At 39.8% G+C, this 19,957-nt stretch overlaps 2 protein-coding genes across 2 annotated transcripts in view; one reads left to right on the top strand and one right to left on the bottom strand.

The window, feature by feature from the left end:
* The window catches only part of JMJD1C (jumonji domain containing 1C), a 318,019-nt gene extending 314,298 nt beyond the window's left edge, over window positions 1–3,721 (bottom strand). Inside the window, exon 1 of the mRNA XM_049646138.1 lies at window positions 3,644–3,721. The gene's annotated coding sequence lies outside the window, so the exon portion shown is untranslated. The remainder of the gene's footprint in view (window positions 1–3,643) is intronic.
* The window catches only part of REEP3 (receptor accessory protein 3), a 97,255-nt gene continuing 80,704 nt past the window's right edge, over window positions 3,407–19,957 (top strand). The window contains exon 1 of the mRNA XM_049646147.1: window positions 3,407–3,488. Within this exon, the coding sequence (XP_049502104.1) occupies window positions 3,457–3,488 (32 nt within the window). The 5' untranslated portion in view covers window positions 3,407–3,456. The remainder of the gene's footprint in view (window positions 3,489–19,957) is intronic.

Raw genomic sequence — 19,957 nt, forward strand, 5'->3', positions numbered from 1 at the left:
CACACCATAAAGCACTTAATTAATGGCCACCTACTAGATCTCTACCATCCAAGATTTGGCCCAATATAGAGATGAGAAACACCTACTACTAAATCTGGGCACTGTCCATAAGAGACTCCTCATCAGATGAATTTACTCTTAATTTAGACCAAGAATTCTCAACCATATCAGACTCAAGTGTTTCCCCTGCATAAAATATTTTCCAATTTCTGCATTATCACCCTGAAATGAAAGGAGTAACAATCTTCCTACAGACTACTTCAAACAAAACTTTATACCCTAAATAAAAATGTAAAAGGGAAATGAAAATAATTTATAATAAGATAAGTATTTCAGTGTTAATCCTGAAACAAAACTGAACTAGAAGACATATCAAAGTAATTAGCAGGTGAACATGACAACAAAGTTGTTTGTGATGCAATTTTCCAAAACTGTAAATAACCCTTGGTCAAGTTGTGAACAAAACAAATCTTCCTTTCCACGCAACATTTTCGCGTGGAAACAGAGACTGCAAAGTTCAGTCTCAGTTAAAACTAGGAGTTTTTATGTAAAAGGGAGTTTCTAGATTCAGATAATTATGAATGTTACATACACAAATGTCAGGCAGAATATTGGTAAACCACACAGGACACTGGGAACAGTCTTTGTTCAGTATAGCCCATGCACTGCAAAAAGTATAGCATCCCTAGTCCCCACCCATTAAATACTAGTGGTTAGCCCCAGTCATTCCAACAACAAAAAATTTGCCTCCCAACTTCCTCCAAGAGGGCACCTCCCATTTAGACCCACTTCCTTAGACACAACTCAACTATCACAGTATAATGTGAAGAACACTCAGGAAGCATGGATTAGAGTTCCAGTTCTACCACCTGTGAGCTACGTGGTGATTGGCACTGAGTACTCTAACCCTCAGTTTCCAATGTTATCAAATGGGGATAAACCTATGTTTTTTGGGTTATACAGGTTGACTCAACAACATGTGCTTAACACAGGGCAGGTGGTTTCCAACACATGGCATGTTGAGATATATAAAGAAGGAGGCTGTTCCAGATTGAGAGCAGCAAAAAGTGACATGTGAAGGAGGCCGAAGATACAATAAGCATACAAAATGAAATTTAACACACAGCAGCCTAGGGACATTTCAGAGAGCAGCCAACAGTCTTACACATCTCAGCAACCCCTGAAGGCATATATTACAATGCAGTAAAATAATATTCAGAATGATGACCGCCAAACCAAGAATGCAAAAAAGACATCTTTAAGAGACCTCTATGGTATGAGGCTGAAATTTCATAAAGCTTCAATAATTAAGAGAATAACTGTACTAACAAACTTTTCAAACCTTTCCAACTTTCATTGGGCAATTACCCTAGAGACTTGGAAAACACAAAAAATATCTAATATACAATATCTATCCTCGAACATTTTACGATCCAGTAGATTAGACACCAGTAAAACATAGCCATAATATAAAGCAGAATGAAATAGGCATTAAATAGAAATTCACCTAATAAATCATAGGGGCCTAGGAAAAATTATGAATAATTCTCACTGGGGAAAATCAAGAACATCCTCATGGCATAGGACACTGAAAAACAAGAATTCTAATAGGTAGAGAATAGAGAGTAAATCATTAAAGAAAAAATGAAATCTAGGCAAAGGTACTGGGCATGTAAATATAATTTGGTTCCCAAAAGAGAACTAGGGAAAGGGTAGGGGTCCAAAAGGGTTGGGAAGGCAGTAAAATTCCAAGTTTTAAAAACATTTCAGGACCTGTTCATGGATGGATTTAAATACTATTCAAATGAGTTTGAGTTTTACTGGGCAAGAGAGTTTTCCAGAAAACTGGTGCTTATGTGACACACCTGATCCCCAAAGAATGCTTGAAATAACAGCCAAAAATAAAAGGTTCCAAACAAATACAAGTTTTCATTAATGAGATCCCTGAAACTAAAATATATATTCTTAATGAGTAAATAAGAAAAAGAACTTAACCTAAAAGTAGAAAGCAGCTTCTGAGCTCACTTCTTAAATAATCAAAATACTACTAAATTTATTGAACCTTGGAACTTAAAGGAAGTCAGGATCTTATATATGTCCCTGATCTTCTTCTAAGCAATTTGGAGAACTTCCTAAACATGTTATTTAGCAGTGCCTCATGTCACTCTGAAAGGCAAGAGGCAGGCTACAGTATAATTTGTCTGTTTTTACTATGGGGAAACTGAGGAACAAAAAGAATAAATTACAACATGGTCAAAGAATAAGCTATTTTCTTGGACTTTAATTAAAGGCTTGAAGCCCACATTTCATCCTTTATTCTTCGTACCATCTGAATATTAGAATTACCTTTCACCATCTTCTTAACTGGAGGGGGAAAAAAAGACAAGACTAAACCTGAAGATCATTTTCTCAATTTGGTACCGCCACCAAAAGCTGTTTTTATATTCCATCTCTTGAAATTATGCTATCTACAAGAACCTCAAGGTGTAAGTAAGCAGTAACCCAACCTCCCCTGAAAAAAGACAAATGTAAATAGCAGGGCAAGGCAGGAATCCTAAGCCCAGTTTTCACTCTGTGTATCTGGCAGGCTCAGACGTGTGTTTGTAAAACAGGCCTTGCAGATGTTGTGATGGGAAAGGTGCTGTGAAAGGCCTAGAACACTGATATCAATACACCCACCGCTGCAAACATGAAATCCAATGCCACCCTCCTCTGCCCCTCCCTGCATTGCACCACGCACCACGCGACTCCTGGCACACACCGAGGCCTGTGCAAAGATCCTCCCGACGTTTCCTTAAAATGCCGTACTCTTGAGGATGCCCAGGGCGCTGGGCTTCAGTGAATAGTGAGGACACCCGATGTGGCTAAACACATCTCAAAATCTTAACTCCCTAGAATCTAGGGCCAGGTCCAGAGGAGTCTACCGGACATAGAGTTCCTGCTATTTTTTCCCACATATGATAACCCCTACCCGCAAGTCCCCTGCCTCAGCCTCCGGCCACTCCCTCGGCCCCTGTACGCCAGGTGGGCGTCCCAGAGATGTAACGAGTAGGGAGGTGGAGGTTGGAGCTCAGGAGTGTGGGCCGCGAGGCTTTTCGGCGCCGGCCGGGGTCCCGACCGCCCTGCCCCCGGAGCACCACCGCCCAGACCCGGGCACGACCGACGCACCGCCGCTGCCGCCGCCGCCTATCAGCGGAGTGCAGGGGCGGGGCCGGCTGGCTCGGCGGCGGCTCGGCCGCGGGCGGGGACGGGCGGGGACGGGAGGGGACGGGAGGGGGGACCGACCGCCGCGCAGCTCCGGCCGCTGCGCGCATACACCCGGCCCGGCTCCCGAGGGCGCCAGCGCGGCCCCGGGGAGCGCGAGGAGCCGGCGAGCGCGCGGCCTGCCGTTGGCGGCCTGGTCCGCCACGCTCGGCGCCCACCCGCCCCCTAGCTGGGGTGCAAGACCCCGGGAAGATGGTGTCCTGGATGATCTCCAGAGCCGTGGTGTAAGTGCAGCTCACGGCGCCCCGCCGCCCGCGCGAGTCCCGGGAAGGCGTAGGGAGGGGTAGGGGCTAGGAGAGGGGAAGGCCCAGGCCTGGGCAGGGATGGGCTGCCCCGGCCTCGGGCCTGCCCGGGGGCTGTGGGCCCTCGGCCTCCTCACCCTGGTCCACGTCGCTGCGGAGCTCCCTGCGGCGGACTGGGGCCCGGCGGCTGCGGCGCGGCCGGGCTGCGTGCGGCGCGGCGGCCCTGCTCCCGAAGCGCTGGGCGGGCAGGCGCGCAAGGCAGGCGGCGCGCGCTCCCCGCTCCCGCTCCCCGCGCTGCGCGGCACCGCCCTGTGGGCCCGGGAGCGGCGCGCCTCGCGGCGGCGCCCTGCGCAGGCTCCGCAGGCGTTGAGCGCGGGAGGCTCGGCGATCCTCCCAGGGATGCGGCGGCGGCGGCGTCGAGCCTTTGTATCCCGCGGTTGGTGCGGTGAGGTGTCTCTCTCGGCTGCTGAATACCATTCGGTCACGTGTGGTAGGAGGAGAGATTTGTCTAAAAACCTGAGACCGCTCCTAGCTCAGATCTCTGGGAAAGGCTCCAGCTTCCCCCGAGATTTACAGCTTACCTAGAGAGACTCTCCTTGTTGAATGGGGACACCCGCTTGTTCGCCCAGATCGCAGAATCTGGCCCTTTCTTGTCGGAAATATTTGCTAAGTGATTGAGAGGCTGCAGGTGCCTGTTGCCTTTATTCAGATTATCAGTTAATTTCATTGTGCTCTTACCAGCAAGTGCTACAGGTCCATAAGAAAAAATTAAACACCGCAACTCAACTAAAGGTATTTGACTACATTTTAAACTGATTTTCTCCCATTCTCCCCCATCTTACGCCCCCGCTTTTCAAAGAAAACAAAAAGTCACAAAGTAAACAATGACGTAGGGACAGTCAGGGGGCCTTGGATTCATTATTCTTGATCTCTGTAGGGGTAATATTACCTCAGTACCTTTATGAAATGTTTTTGTGAGGCAGCAGGCTATTCTAATTAGCTTTAGAATGTGGAAAAAATAATATTTCCAAATTTTCAAATTTTGTTTTCCACTGGAGAGAAGGAAAATTTCTCCGTGAGATTTGGTTTTTTGTTTGAGAGTGAATCATTCAGCATCCCTATTCTACCTGATTTGCAGTACCCTTCTAAATTTGTCATTTGATCGTCTTAATGAGGTTTGTCCTTCCTCTGTACAGTTACTAGTTTTACAGCTGCAGGGCTTCCTGCTTCATCTGTACAGAACTAAAAGTCAGGAAATAAAAGCATACTACAGGTGTGTTCAGATTTTTTTAAGGCTTTTTTTTTTAAGCCTTTGAATGTCATTTACATAATACAGGCATACTTTTCTTGACCTAGTAGATGTATATCAACTGTTGTGTCTGCACCTAGAAAATGAAGTGCCCCATTAAGAAGCTGTACTTTTTTTTTTTTTTTAACTCTGGTTTCCTTTGACCTATTTTCTTTTTTCAAGAGATAGAAAATTGTGAAGTACTTTGATATAGTTTGTATTACTCAAAGCAGATTCTTGTTTTGGATCACTGACTATGAGTATGTCTTTTCTAGGTGTTACCTATAACACAAACATTAGTAACAGTGTTGGTGTTAATGGAACTGACAGTTCAGATACACTGATCCCTGCAGTACAGGTGAGAATGTCAAATCTTGTAAGAGTTACACCCAGTGCTGTAGGGGTTAGATAAGGAGGGAATTATATCTGGTTGGAGAATCAGCAAAAACAAGGGAGATTACATTTGAGATGGGCCTTAAAGGACATTCTGAATTTAGACAGCCAAAGATGAAAACGTAAAGGAGTCCAGATAAAAGGATCATTGTGAGCCAAAGCACAGAGGAACAACCTAGATTAGTTACAGAGGACTTGAGGGACTTGGTTGAGAGAGAAAGCTGGAAAGGTAGAGTGGGGCCTGTTTTCAAGGAATTTAAGGGAAGAGTGATAAATTCTGTTAGGCAGTAGTAGCTTTGCTTTGGGAGATTCTCTCCCTTGTTGAGTGAGATGGTTATAAATGAAGAAACACTAAAGACAGGGAGCCCACTTAGGGGGCTCCCTAACTGGAGAGAGAAGATTAAAGCTTGCAGTGCTAGAATCTATGGAATTTGAAGTGTGAGACAAAAGAAAAGAAGCAAAAATGTGAGGGAGAAAAGGTCATGGAAATGTATTTCATGAGCCATTGAGTTATTAGCATACTAGAAAGCACAATTGTCAAGGAATATAAGCATCATTATATTTTGCCCCTGTGGTCCTCAATTTCTCGATCTCTAAGCACTCAATGTTTTCTACTCCCTTGATTGTACTCTAGGGACACAAAAGCCCAATCCCAGGATCTAAACAAACTTGGAAACCTTTTTCACACCATGAGATAGAATTTCACATTCTTTTTAACCCACTGGAACAGCCGGCTAGTTTTGAGCCTGAAGAAAAGAGATCAGACAGTTCTCTCAACACGAACCTCTGGGTGGATTGGGCAGGGAACACAAGGAACTTCCATACCCTGAGCTCCCTGTGTGCTTGAGCACTTTCTCCCCAAACCCTGTGGTACATACTGGAGGAAGAACCCTGGCTTTGGAATCAGATATGGATGCCAGTTACTAGCTGCGTGGTGCTGGGCAATGTACGAAGCCCATCTGGGCTTCAGTGCCTTCGCCTTAAAGTGGTTATAATATTTACCTCCTTAAAACTGTTGTAAAGATTTGTTTAACTCTGGGGAGTGGGAGGGACGGGAGGGTGGGTGATGGGTATTGAAGAGGGCATCTTTTGGGATGAGCACTGGGTGTTGTATAGAAACCAATTTGACAATAAATTTCATATATTAAAAAAAAAAGATTTGTTTAATTAAAACACACCAGATGTGATGCCTGGCATTTATTGTGCACATAAAACATAACATATTTTTTTTAGGCGGGAGGGGAATAAGATAATATAGAAAGAAGTATCATTGGGCTATCATCAGGAAACCTGGAATTTAGAACTAGCTTTAGTTATATTAACCAGCTGAATGACCTTGAACCAGCCTCTTACTGATTAGATACCTGTTTCTTTCTCTGGAAATAAAGGATCTGGTTAATCTGTATTCTCTTGTACAGCTCTAGCATTCTGTAATGCCATGAAAAGGCTTTTTGGTTTTTGTTGGATTTTTTTTTTCCCAGTCTGTCTAAAATCAATTTTAACTTTGCAGGCAAGATTGAAAGTTAGTTAGCAATTATTAAGGAATGGGCACCTGGGTGGCTCAGTCATATCTGAGACTGGGTGGCTCAGTCAGTTAAGCATCTGACTTTGGCTCAGGTCATAATCTCACAGATCGTGAGTTCAAGCCCCACATAGGGCTCTGTGCTGACAGAGTTTGGAGCCTGCTTCGGATTATGTGTCTCCCTCTCTCTCTCTGTCCCTCACACTCTCTCTCAAAAAGAAACAAATATTAAAATATTTTTTGAAAATTAAAGGTTAGTAGTCTGAGATTACCAAATGATATTTCATTCATTTGTGATACCTGTACCTTACCTATTGAAACATGACTTACAGATTAAGAGAAATCCCATTTTTCTAAGTTTTCTTAATTTGAGTATATATCATTGTGGTTAAGATCAAGATGAAAGACTGCCTGAATTCAAATATTAGCCCTGCCATGTATTAGCTATAACCTACTCCATAGGATTAAATGTGTCCCTATACATTATGTCTGTAGTCCAGCATTGGACACATGGTAAGTATTCAGTAAGTATTAGTAGTTGTTACCAGATAAGGAAGAACATATTCCCCAACTGTCCCAGAATACTGAATGTTTAAACTGTTTTCAATTTACATCTTTCTTTGTCTCATTGTAGGTGACATAGTTGTAATTACAGTTAAAAAAAAAAAAAAAAGTTTTCTTATTCTTACTATATTGTAGGCATCTAATGTGTTCTCTGAGATCATTCTGTCTCTTTTATGATCAGGCCAATATTCTAATTTTCATAGCCATTCATTTTTTAATTTTGCTTTTAGATCATTTTAATATGTTATTTTCATAACTAATGCTGATACAATTATAAGACTATACCAGACATCATCTATATATGCTTTTTTCTTTGTATTTTCTTTTTTAATGCTTGTTTATTTTTTAGAGATAGTACGCACAAGAGTTGGGGGGGGCAGAGAGAGAGAGAGAGAGAGAGGGAGGGAGGGAGAGAGAGGGAGAGGGACAGAGGATCTGAAGCATGCTCTGTGCTGACAGCAGCCCTATGTGGGGCTTGAACTCACAAACCATGAGATCATGACCTGAGCCAAAGTCAGATGGTCAACCAAATGAGCCTCTCGGGCACCCCTCTTTAAGTATTTTTTTAGGCTGAATATCCAAGGGAGTCAAAGGCTATGAATATGAATATTTATGACTATTGATATGAACTGCCAAACTGCTATCCAAAGGATGTTAATATTTTACATGGCCACCAACAATGTATGATCACGGTCTTTATCACAGTGTAGCTAGATTTGGGTGTTTTAATTTTTTCATATTTTCCTAATATATATAATAGATCTCATTGTTTTCTTTTGTATTTTATTTCTTATTAACCACATTTAATATTTGTCCTAATATATATTGTATCTCATGTTGTACAAATGGTCAGTATGTACTTTAGCACTTTAACTCTTGGTTACTGGATAATTTACTTGTTGGTCTGAGCTCCTTACTTAATTAACCTTAAGTCATGTTTGATGCAGATGTTTCTCAATCTAATTACACTTCTCTTTAGAGATTTTGTTTTTAGTTGAAGAGAAAATTTATAGTTTTAAGACAGTTCAACTTGTTCATGTTTTACTTTGTGATTTATTTTTCACCTCTAAATATAGAATACCAATCACTCTAGATACTTTTATTATCTGTCAGAAGTAAATTGATCCTTCTCAATTATATTTAATGGCTATCTATAAAGTCTAAATTGTATACCTTAAAAACCATACTCCAGCAGCTTTCCCCCTTCTTTCTAGCATACTTTCCCTCTCTCCTAGATTTTTCTTTTTAGCAGGCAAAAACATGATGTCATTTCTCCCATTTAACAAAAAACTCTTTCAGCCTGCTATACTTTTCATCTTATTATCCCATTTCTCCCCCTCCTTTTAAAGCAAAAACTCCTCAAAAGAGCAGTCCATATACACTTTCTCCACTTCCTTCGGGTCACTCAGACCCACACCATGTAGGCCTTGCCACCACCAACCATTCCACTGAAATACCTGTTCTCTAAGTCATCAGTGACTTCTACATGACCAAACTGTCTGGTCCTCACCTAACTTACCAGGACTTTTGGTACAGTTGCTCACTCTGTCCTTGAAATGCTCTCTTCACTTGGTTTCCAAGAAGCCTTGTTTTTGTACTCTTCACAACTCACGACCACTCCCTCCCTTCTCTGTCTCCCTGCCACATTCCTCCACATGCCCTGACTGATTAAAGTTGGCAGGTCCAGGAGCTCAGTTCCTAGAATTTTTTTTTATCTTCTATAAGGACTCGTAATTTACATCTCCAACCCAGACCTCTGTGCTGAACTCATGATCCTATTTTTCAGGTGCCTACCTTACTTGGAAACATCTGAGAGTCATGTTGAACTTAAGATATCCAACACTGAGCTTCTGAATGTCCTTCCCAGTGTGGCTACCCTGGCAGCCTGCACCAGCTCAATTAATGTCAACTCAGTCCTTCCAGTAGCTCAGGCCAAAAACCTTGGGATCATCCTTGATTCCAGTTTTTCTCTCATTACCTGCATTGAATCCTACAGCAAATCTTGTTGACTCTATACCTTCAAAATATAGTTTTCATCACCTTTCTTACATTATTGTAGTCCAAGCCAGCATCATCTCTTAAATGCATTATTATAACGGCATCCTGTTTCTCCCCTTTGTGGGTTAAGATCGTGATAGGATTAATGAAAAACATCTTGAGTACTTTTTAAATCCTTGTGGAAGTTTGAGGTCAGTCACAATCTGTAAGTGATATTTCTCTTCCTTTATATGTGCTTTACATACTTTTAAATAGTTGTAAAATCTCAGTGATGGCTAAAATATCATCTTTCAATTAGGTTAAGGTAGATTTTGTTTTCCTGTTTTGATGAGATTTGTCATGTGAATAACAAATAATTAGGAGCTATGTCTAAGAATAGGATGCTTACTGAAATTGCTGTTAGGCAATGAGAAATAAAGTAAATAGGAGCAATGTTTTCAAGGACATTGGAAAAGTTAAAATCTTAAAAATATAATTTGTCATGAATGCCCTCCAAGAGGTCATCCTTTCTGTCTTCCTTCATTGAGACAGAAAACATATCCTAAACTATTGGGTCTTGCTTTCATTGCCTAGGCCAGAACTTCAACAAGATTCCTTTATTAGCCTTCATTTCAGAAACAGTTTGCTTCTGTTCACTTTTTGTTACTGCAGCTATTTTAATAACTTCTTTTTCCACTGGATTTTTGAGCCCTTTTAGTTTGGATATTTCCATGTTCTCTCCTTTTGGCGTAGATTGTAATGTTCAAATAAAGAGTATATTACAATAATCATGGCATAAATGGGTAATTTAAATATCGTAAATATATTACTGTTTTGTCATGTGGAAAAAGATTACTGGTGAGTCTCCGTTAGCAGAACATGAGCTTTTTAGGTCATTGATTATGTATTTGCACTAAACTAGCCCTTTCATGTATTTCTGAGGTTAAATGAAAGGTTAAAAGTAAGTTATTCTAGGGGCACCTGGGTGGCTCAGTCAGTTAAGCATCCAACTCCAGCTCAGGTCATGATCTCATTGCTTGTGAGTTCGAGCCCCATGTTGGGCCCTATGCTGACAGCTCAGAGCCTGGAACCTGCTTCAGGTTCTGTCTCCCTCTCTCTCTGCCCCTCTCCTGCTTACACATCTCTCTCTCTCTCTAATACAAATAAACATTAAAAAAAATTTTTTTTAAGTAAAAGTTATTCTGTTATAAATGTTTTCACATTCACAAAACTGTTAAGCATTTATGCATACTTATCGCTCGCTATTTCTGAAGTAAAGTTACCAGCTTCAGTCATGTTAAATTTACAAAGGCGGCTAGGATGGAAAATCAGGTGAAGTAGCATACTCACTAAGATACTATGGACAGAGAAAACAGCCGTTAGGTTGGAAATATTGAGCATGGCAAAAGATTTCAATAGCAGACTAGCTAATGTTTGAATATCATTATGAATGGCTGTATATTATTCTAAATATTTTTTATTTCATTTGAAGATCTTTTAAATATGTCTAAGTTTTTTAACCTAGCACTTTTCACATTTTAGACTGGGTAATCCTTACTTGGGGATGCCTGTCCTGTGCACCGTAGGATGTTTTACCAGCATCCCTGGCCTCTGCCCACTAGATGCCATTGGCACCTCCCAACTGTGACAGCCAAAAATGTCTCCAGATATTGTCGTAGGTCACTAGTGGGCAGAATTGCCACTAGCTGAGAACCACTGTGTTAAGTGAGAAGAGAAGAAACCTGTGCTGTTCAATATGGAAGCCACTGGTCCCTTGTGGCTATTTAGATAGTTAAATTAAACATTAAATTCTTCAGTCACACCACATTTCAAGTGTTCAGTAGGCATTCAAGCTTAGTAACTACCTTATTGGATAGCACAGAAATAGAACATTTCCATCATTACAGAAAGTTCAACTAGAGTGAGCCCTTATAAGGCATGGTTCGCTCAGCATTTCCATTTGAAAATGGCTTTGTTTGCTGCTTCTGTGTACTTTGTGGGAGAAATTACAGGCTATAATGATACTTGGAAATTTATAAGTGTCTCAGGATATCTCTTGCTTAAGAATTTTCTGTATAAAACTCTGTTGCTGATCTTAATTTTTTTAAGTTTATTTATTTAGAGAGCGAGAACACAGGTGGGGGAGGACTAGAGAGAGAAGGAAAGAGAGAATCCAAGCAGACTCCATGCGGTCAGCACAGAACCCGAAGAGGGGCTCAATCTCACAGTTCCTGAGATCACGAACTTGAGCTGAAATCAAGAATCAGACACTTAACTGACTGAGCCACCCAGGGACCCCTCAAAATTAATTTCTATTTCAGTATTTACAGAGAAGTTCCCCAAATTGATGAGAATCACTGATATAGTATACTTTGAAAATAATTTATATAATCACATATTCTCGCCATCAATGGTCTTATTCCTTATTTTCTAAATTTGTAAATTGTAGTTTACAAGTTACAGTTTTCTTGGTCCTAAAAGTTGTTCAGATACGAAGATTTGAATACAGAGCTGAGAGTTACCAGTATTTGCTGTCCTTACTTTTAACAGTTTCATCAGCTCTGCAAAAGCATAGATACTAAGGAAATCATGAAAGCAAAAGGCATAGGAAAAAACTAAACATAACCAGTACTAACCAGTAGTTCAAAACATAATTTCAGGAAGTAGTCAAATACATTAATGCTGAGACCTTTTATGTTTCCAAGGAATAATAAGTCTATTTTAGGAAAGAATTATTTTCACCTGTAAATAAAACCAAGCATTCTGCTGTGACAAGTTTCCTTAACCTTTTATCATGTCACATTTCTGAGAAATGTGTTAGGTTGCTGGGGCTATTATAATGAAATACCACAAACCTCGTGGCCTGAACAACAGAAATCTATTATCTCACAGTTCTGGGAGCTAAAAGTCAAGGCAAAGGTATCAATAGGTTCCTTCGTTCCTTCTGAGGGCTGTGAGGAGGAAATCTGTTCCAAGACTCACTCTCTCAGCTTCTGGTGGTTTGCTGGCAATCTTTGTCATTCCTTGGCTGGTAGATTCATGACACCCATCTCTGCCTTCATTTTTGTGAAGGTCTTTGTGTCCAAATTTTCTCTTTTTATAAAGAACGTAAGTCACAGTAGGTTAGAGCCCATGCTAGTTACCTCCTTTTAACATGATTTCCTCTTTAAGGACCCTGTCTCCAAATTAGGTCACTATTCGAAGTAGTGGAGATTGGGACTCCTTCATATCTTTTTTGGAGGGCACAATTCAACTTAAAACAATATCTTTTACATATCCTGAGAAAAACTAAAAAGCCAAGGAAGTTTTAGGGATTGGATCAGAAAAGGAGAAAAATTAATGACTAACAAAATAACTGTCTTAATTTAAGAGTTGTCACATGAGGGAGAGAGTACTGATTTTTTTCTTCTTGTGAACACCAGGTTAGAGCAATAAGTGGATGTTATAAGGAAGAATTTAATTCAGTAGATAAGGGAGAGCTTTCAAATACCCAGAGTTGTTCACCATTGAGACGGACAACCTCATGAGAACAGTGTGTTGTCTATCACTTGAAGCAGGAAAGGGAGAGTAGAACCCTTGCTGAAGATCTTGCCTTTTATGACTTGTATGCTTCCAGTGGAGAACCATAGATAGATTACTTTTCAGTGAGAAGCTGTGAAGTGCTGACTTTGTATTTAATAAAACTACTTATTTGCGAAGAACCAACTGATGGTTGGCAGAGGGAAGGGAGGTGGGGGGGGGAGGGACTGGGCAAAATGAGTGAAGGGGAGGGGGAGAGACAGGCTTCCAGTTACTGAATGAAAAAGTCAAGGGGATAAAAGTTACAGCATGGGGAATATAATCGATGGTGATGTAATAAGGTTGCATGGTGACAGATGGTAGCTACACTTGGTGGTAAGCACAGCATAAGGTATAAAGAAGTTGAATCACCATGTTGTATACCTGAAACTAATGTAACATTAGTGTCAACTGTACTGTAAAAATTTAATAAAATAAAAATCTAAAGCGTAAAAAAACTACTTGAATATTTAAATAAATGAATACATTAACCTTGTACTAAGTGAATATCTGTGATGAATAATAAGCGGCATTATTTGGTATTAAAAAATAACATGAATATATACAGCACTGAATAAATGATATGCTAAAGATTCTGCCAATGTGACACTTTTTCATCATCAAACTTTAATCACTAATTTTCAGGACTCCCAAAATTTAGAATACACATTCATCAAAACTGTAAAGTGGATAAATGGGACTTCCTTTCCATGTTTAAACTTCCAGAGGCCCACAGAAACAATGAGCTGTAGGCATCCTTTTATTTTCTTTTTTAAATATTTATTTACTTTTGGCAGAGTGCAGGCAGGAGGGGTAGAGAGAGGGGGGACAGAAAACCAGAAGCGGTCTCCGCGCTGACAGGCTGACAGCAGCAAGCCCAGTGTGGGGCTTGAACTCACAAACCGGGAGACTGTGACCTGAGCCAAAGTCAGACACTTAACCCATTGACCCACCCAGGTGCACCAAGCAGTAGACATTCTTGACTGTGAATTTAAAGAAGGTGCAGGGGGCGGGGTGGGGGCAGGGTGTGCCTGAGTGGCTCAGTCAGTTAAACATCTGACTCTTGATCTCAGCTCAGGTCATGATCTCGTGGGTTTGTGGGATCGAGCCCCACATCAGGCTCTGCACTGAAAGCACAGAGCCTGCCTGGGATATTCTCTCCCTCCCTCTCTCTCTTTCTCTCCCTCCCTCCCTCCCCCCCACCTTCTCTGTCTCTCAAAATAAATAAAACATTTTTAAAAAGTGCAGATATGAGAACAGAAGAGAATTTGGTGATATTTGCCTAAGGGGGTTAATTTTGCCATGATCAGTTCCTTGCTGCTTTGTGCCTATGGTCTTTGTTTTCTGTTCAGATGCTGATTCATCTCAGGATTACTGAACAAACTTTCCAGTTGTCCATTCAATATTTATTTATTTACATTTTTTAAATCATTAATTTCATCAACCATAGTTTTTATTTATGGTTTTCTGAAACATAAGGCCTTTTAATTTTCACTTTATATACGTAAGTTAATCTTGCAAATAGAAATGTTGGTGGTTTTAAGGTGTTTAATGGATCATTAATGGATAGGTGAAAGGTACCCTTTAAAGATACACCTCTAGATCCATATAAAGGGGCCTCAGAAGTGTGTAAATCTTCATCTGAAAACATTAAGGTGTTAAAATAAATTACGTGAGAAAAGTGGCCTGAAAGCTTTGTGTAAAAATATTCTGAAAGGATATCTGGTGTTTTCCTTTGCCAAGTTGAATGACAGAAATGCAAATTGGAGATAAACTCCCCCGCTCACACACACACGCACAGTTAATGCTTTTTAAATTATGATTAAATGCTTTTTTAGGCATTTCTAAATCCTAAGTCTTGTATTATTTTGTGTGGTAAACATGATGCAAATATGGCTTTGTTGCAAATGGTCTCCTAAGTTTAAGAAATAAAGTATACTGTTTTCTAGTGAATCTATACCACATTACCTTAAGTGTTTGCTAGTGACAAGTTCTTGTAGTGTTTGAACTAAAATAGCTCACCTACAACTAATGAGAAAAACAAAAGTGGTAAGCCGTTTTAACAGAAATAGTTACAATTAAAAAGAGGCCTTGGTTACCTCGAATGACTGAGAAATATAAAGGAAACGCTGCAGATGATACAACCCACTACTTGGAAGTGCCACCACCTCAATGCCCTCGGAGCATGTGATGAGAGAAGGAACAGCATGAGGAAGGAAAGCACGCAGCCCCCTTTCTTTGAAGAGCTCAGCTCTGCTCTCCACCATCACCATTATCTCTTGTCCTCCCCTTTATGCTTGCCTCACCTTTCTCTCTATGTCTTATTTTTCCTCTCACTCTAAATAAAGGCGTGACTCTCTGTGTCATGTGCAGAGAGATGATAATTTAAAAGGATATTAATTTGTAGTTTTCAAACAGAGCGGGGTTGGGAAAGAGGAGGCTATAGGGATATAGAAGCCCAAAATTAAAGGGGACAGGAGATGGAGGACCTAGGTCAGTAATGACAGTAAAGGTACACAGATTACATCTCTCCTGGTAAAAGAGCCTGTGGGGCACCTGGGTGGCTCAGTCGCTTAAGTGTCAGACTTCAGCTCAGATCATGATCCTGTGGTTCACGAATTCAGGCTCCACATCGAGCTCTGTGCTGACAGCTCAGAACCTGGAGCCTGCTTGGGATTCTGTGTGTCTCCCTCTCTCTCTCTCTGCCCCCCCCCCTCACACTCACTCTCTCTCTCTCTCAAAAATAAATAAACATTAAAAAAATTTTTTAATAAAAAATAAAAGAGTCTGTAACACTGGGGATGAAACTATAAAGAAAGTTGTAAAACATGATTGAAAGATAAAAGAAGGTCTGAGTAAATGGATAGCCCATGTTAATGGATCAGTGTTAGCTGATAATTATCAATTCTTTCCAAGTAGATCTATAATTTCACTGGGATTCCAACAGAATTTTTATGGTTTTTGTTTTCATGGGACCTAACAGACCAATTATTTAAAGTTCACAGGAGAGAGCAAAAGCCCAGCAATCAACGAGATAGCTATAAAGAACAAGGAAGGAAGACCTGTCCTATTACCTATCAAGGTTGATTATAATATTGTAGTAATTGAGACAATATAGAGTTGGCACAATGATTGACAGTAAACTTAAGGGAACATAGTCGAGAATCCAGAAACTAACCCAGCACACGTGGAAATCTGATATGACAGACTGGTGTTCAAAGTCAGCAGGAAATGATGGGTAACTTAGTAAGTAGTGTTGTGACAACTTGGTCATCTCTCCGAAAAAAGAATAAAATACATCCTTATTTCACAGCAAACTCCAAAATAAATTATAAGTGGACTACCTGCCTGTAGGTGAAAAAACGAAAATGTTTACACTTTTAGAAGAAAATGTCAAATAATATCATTATGGTTACGAAAGGGAAGAACTTTTCGGACTCTACAAGAAACCATAAATGATTGATGGTACAGCCTAACATATGTCTGCTACATCAGACCTTATTTTAATCACTTTTACACAAATATACTTCTCTCTCACAATAGCCCTAATAATGTAGTTAGTGCTATTATCCTCATTTTGCCATCAAGAAACTGAAGGCTTAGCGAAGTGAAATAACCTGCCCAGGGTGGTCATATAACTCACTAAGTGACAGAGCTAAGTTGCAGTCTAGCTCTAGCACCAGACCTTAGCCAATATGCCTCACCATTTCCCCATGTAATAGAATTTGCATGCCATAATTTCAGTGAGTGTTGTCAAATGTGTGTACTCAGGTATCACCACCCTTAACAGGATCGAGATTCACTTTACATTCTCACCAGCAGTAGTTGAATGTCTATTTCTACCACCTTCACCATCCCTGATGATTTTATCTTTGCTAATTTCTGTGGAAAAAATACCCAATTATTTTAAATATCCTCTTCAGGATATGTGTTTTAAAACTCTGCTTAGAAACCCATACTTCTTTTTTCTCAATTCCTCAGTAACTTAAGGGCTGGGGAGGAGGATGTAATGGAAGCCAGCACTAGAATTGTGGCCCAGTGAGGGTAAAGAACGAAGACCATTTTGTAATATATATGACAAAGTAGGATGGAAAATGTGAAGAATTCCTTAAAACCAATAAGAAAATAAGCGATCTAAAAAAAAAAAAAAAATGGACAAAAGTAAAAGGCATCTCCTAGAAGATGAAACCAATGGCAACTGCACATATAAAAAGAATCGCAAAACTCATTAGTTTTCAAGAAAATGTAAATTAAGACCACATTGAAATTCCATTTCACACATTCTAGATTGCAAAAATTAAGAAGTCTGAAAATGCCAAGTGTTGGCAAGGATGGGCAGAGCAACATTTTTGGGAATGACAGGAGAGGAAGTCATGGAAACTTACAGTGTTCATCATTCACATACCCTTTGACCCAGCAATTCCACTGCTCAGTAGATCTTAATACCTGCACCAGGAGACATTTGCAAGAATATTTCTAGGAAAGTTCTTAAAGCAGGAATCTATAAAGTATACTACAAAGTATTACACGAAGAGGAGACTGGGTAAATGTTGTAATTTTTACATAATGGAATATTACACAGCAACAAAACTGAATGTGGTACCACTTTATAAATATCAACATGGATGACTGTTAGGGAAATTATAGTGTTTTGTTTTGTTTTTTAAAAACAAGCCAGATGGGATTACATTTAGTATGATATAGAAGACCAAAATTAAAGGGGACAGGGGATAGAGGACATAGGTCAGGTTTAAAGACCCCAACAAAGGTAAAACTAAACAATATAGGACATAAATACATATATGGCAAACCTATTTTTCCAAAAAGAGGATGATAAATGCAAATTTTAGGATCAAAGTAACCCCTGAGGGAATATCCTAGCAGAGGAAAAAGCTCAGAAGCAATGGTAATGGTGGTATTCTACCTTGATTTTGGATGACTGATTCACTTCGTTGCGCTTCATAAATTAGAAGCATGTGTCCTGGTTTCTTCATATCAACTGTTACGTTTCAAAAATGCTCAACACAGTGAGGACGAAGATACAGAAACTAAAGGGACAAGCTTAGACAACGGGGAGCAGATACCATCAGAAAGGAGAGGCTGCCCCTGCCCCAGCCCATATGCTTCTTGCTGGTAGAGAGGCCAGTTTTAGTGCTTAGCCAGGCCCCAGATGGAGGGAGGGATGGGGCCGCACCTGTCACAAAGAGTTTATGAACAGAAGGCCAGAACCCCTATGAAATTGCCAGGCAGGCTGTCTCTAGTTCCTTCTTTTTCTTAAAGCTGGTAGGAGTCCAATGAAGAATGTCCAATTTCTTATGTATCCAAAGGATTTTTGGGGTTCTAGAAGTAGGTACATAAACACTTAGGAGTTTTCTTGTTTTTTTTCCCCCCACTTATTTTCAGATGACAGTTTTCATGTTTGACATGTGGGATGTTGCTATAAAAAGCAACTCGATGTCTAAAAAATGTATAAATTAATGTGCCTTCACTATAGCTACTTCTAGACTAAACCAGACCTAAGAGAGTGTTACTGTTGAAATGCAGAATAATAGTCTCAACTCTATAGTATGCTTTGTGTTCTAATGATGTTGCTTGTCCGTTTTGAGTTTAGCTGGTCAGAAATTTTATGTTACTTGAAACTCCCTAATGCCTACAGAAGAATAATTTAACTTTAAGGTTATGTGTTTCAAAGCCTAGTACTAAGCCTAGTACTAAGGAGGGGTATGTGTCCTAGAACATGGGATGGGTCTGAACCTATCAAGGGAAGTAATGTCTAATAGTAACCTTTTATACCAATGTGTAGCTCTGATTTCTTATGCATGCTGAACCTCATTTATAGAAAAGGAAGAAAATGGAAAAGAATAGCGAGCTGTGTGTTTTCCATGTGGTCAGCATTGCTGTGGGGGTGATCTGGCTAAGACATCTGTCACCCACTGATGGCCAGGATTTATTTGGCCTGTTAGGCTGTCCCCTTGCTCCCTTGTCATTCCACGTGCTGTGTTCACTTGGTTAGTAGAGGAGGACGTTCAGAACCCTGCAGTATCTCAGGAACATGATTGTGAGATGATTAGCTAGTAGGTTTGGAGATTTGTCTGTATGTTTTTCTAGTTTGAGAATGCAAAGTAAATAAATTTAGTAGCTTTAACTTCAAAAGTTATCCATAATTCTGTACTAGCCTAGCATCTCCCAGAAATACCAACAAGATTGCCAACTTAGTTTAAATAATACTTTTTTTTTTTAATGTGAAAGAATTCTGTTTGATGAGGAATCCTGGAGGATTTGGGGAGAACGGTATAAGAAGAAGGAAATCAGAAAATGAATCAATTAGCTTCTGTAACAAGTGCATGATGCTGCCCAAAGCCTAGCATGTACTAGGGGGATAAATGAAGTGGGTTATTATGGAACATTTCATATGAAACATGATTGGAAATTCATGAAATAAAATGGAACTAATACAAACAGTCAAAGATTTGGAAACTGGGATAAGCTAAAAAACAAATGAAAAAAAAAGTTCGCCTACAAATGAGCTCTGAAATCAATGACCATTTATTCCTTTTACTCTTTGCCAGATTCTTGTTTTATTGTTTTGTCAGTCTTACGTTTTGCTAACATTTAATCCCTCAAAGTAATCCTAAAACGTCCCAATAATCAGACAAGATTTCCTAACCCTGTTTACCCTTTAAAAAGAAGTTTGTCTTCTCTGTATTGTTGGAGAATAAATTGTGGATGTTTTTTTTTTCTTTACCCTGTTCCCTTCACCCCCCTCAAAAAGATAAAAATAAAAAAAATAAAAAGAAGTTTTGTATAATGGGGTACTTTAAAATTATGGCTTTGGACCAGAAAAGCAATTATATAGCTTTACAAATGTTGAAAATTAATGCTGTTTCTGAGAAATATGGTTGATACAACGATAACATTCACTTCTTAAAAATCCTAATAAAATTATTTTCACTGTTTCTGACAGTTTTAATTGAGAGTAGCTCAATTACATAGAGATGCTTTGGATTCTTTATTTAGAATAAGAACTCACAAGGCACTGTATGGTATTTAAAAGATTTTTAAAACACCTTTCCTAGACCCCATTCTCAAAGATTCTGACTTAATTGATCTGGAATAAGGCCTGGACATCCTTAGTTTTAAAAAATCCTC

This window comes from Panthera uncia, chromosome D2 (assembly GCF_023721935.1).
Source record: "Panthera uncia isolate 11264 chromosome D2, Puncia_PCG_1.0, whole genome shotgun sequence".
NCBI classification, from domain to species: domain Eukaryota; kingdom Metazoa; phylum Chordata; class Mammalia; order Carnivora; family Felidae; genus Panthera; species Panthera uncia.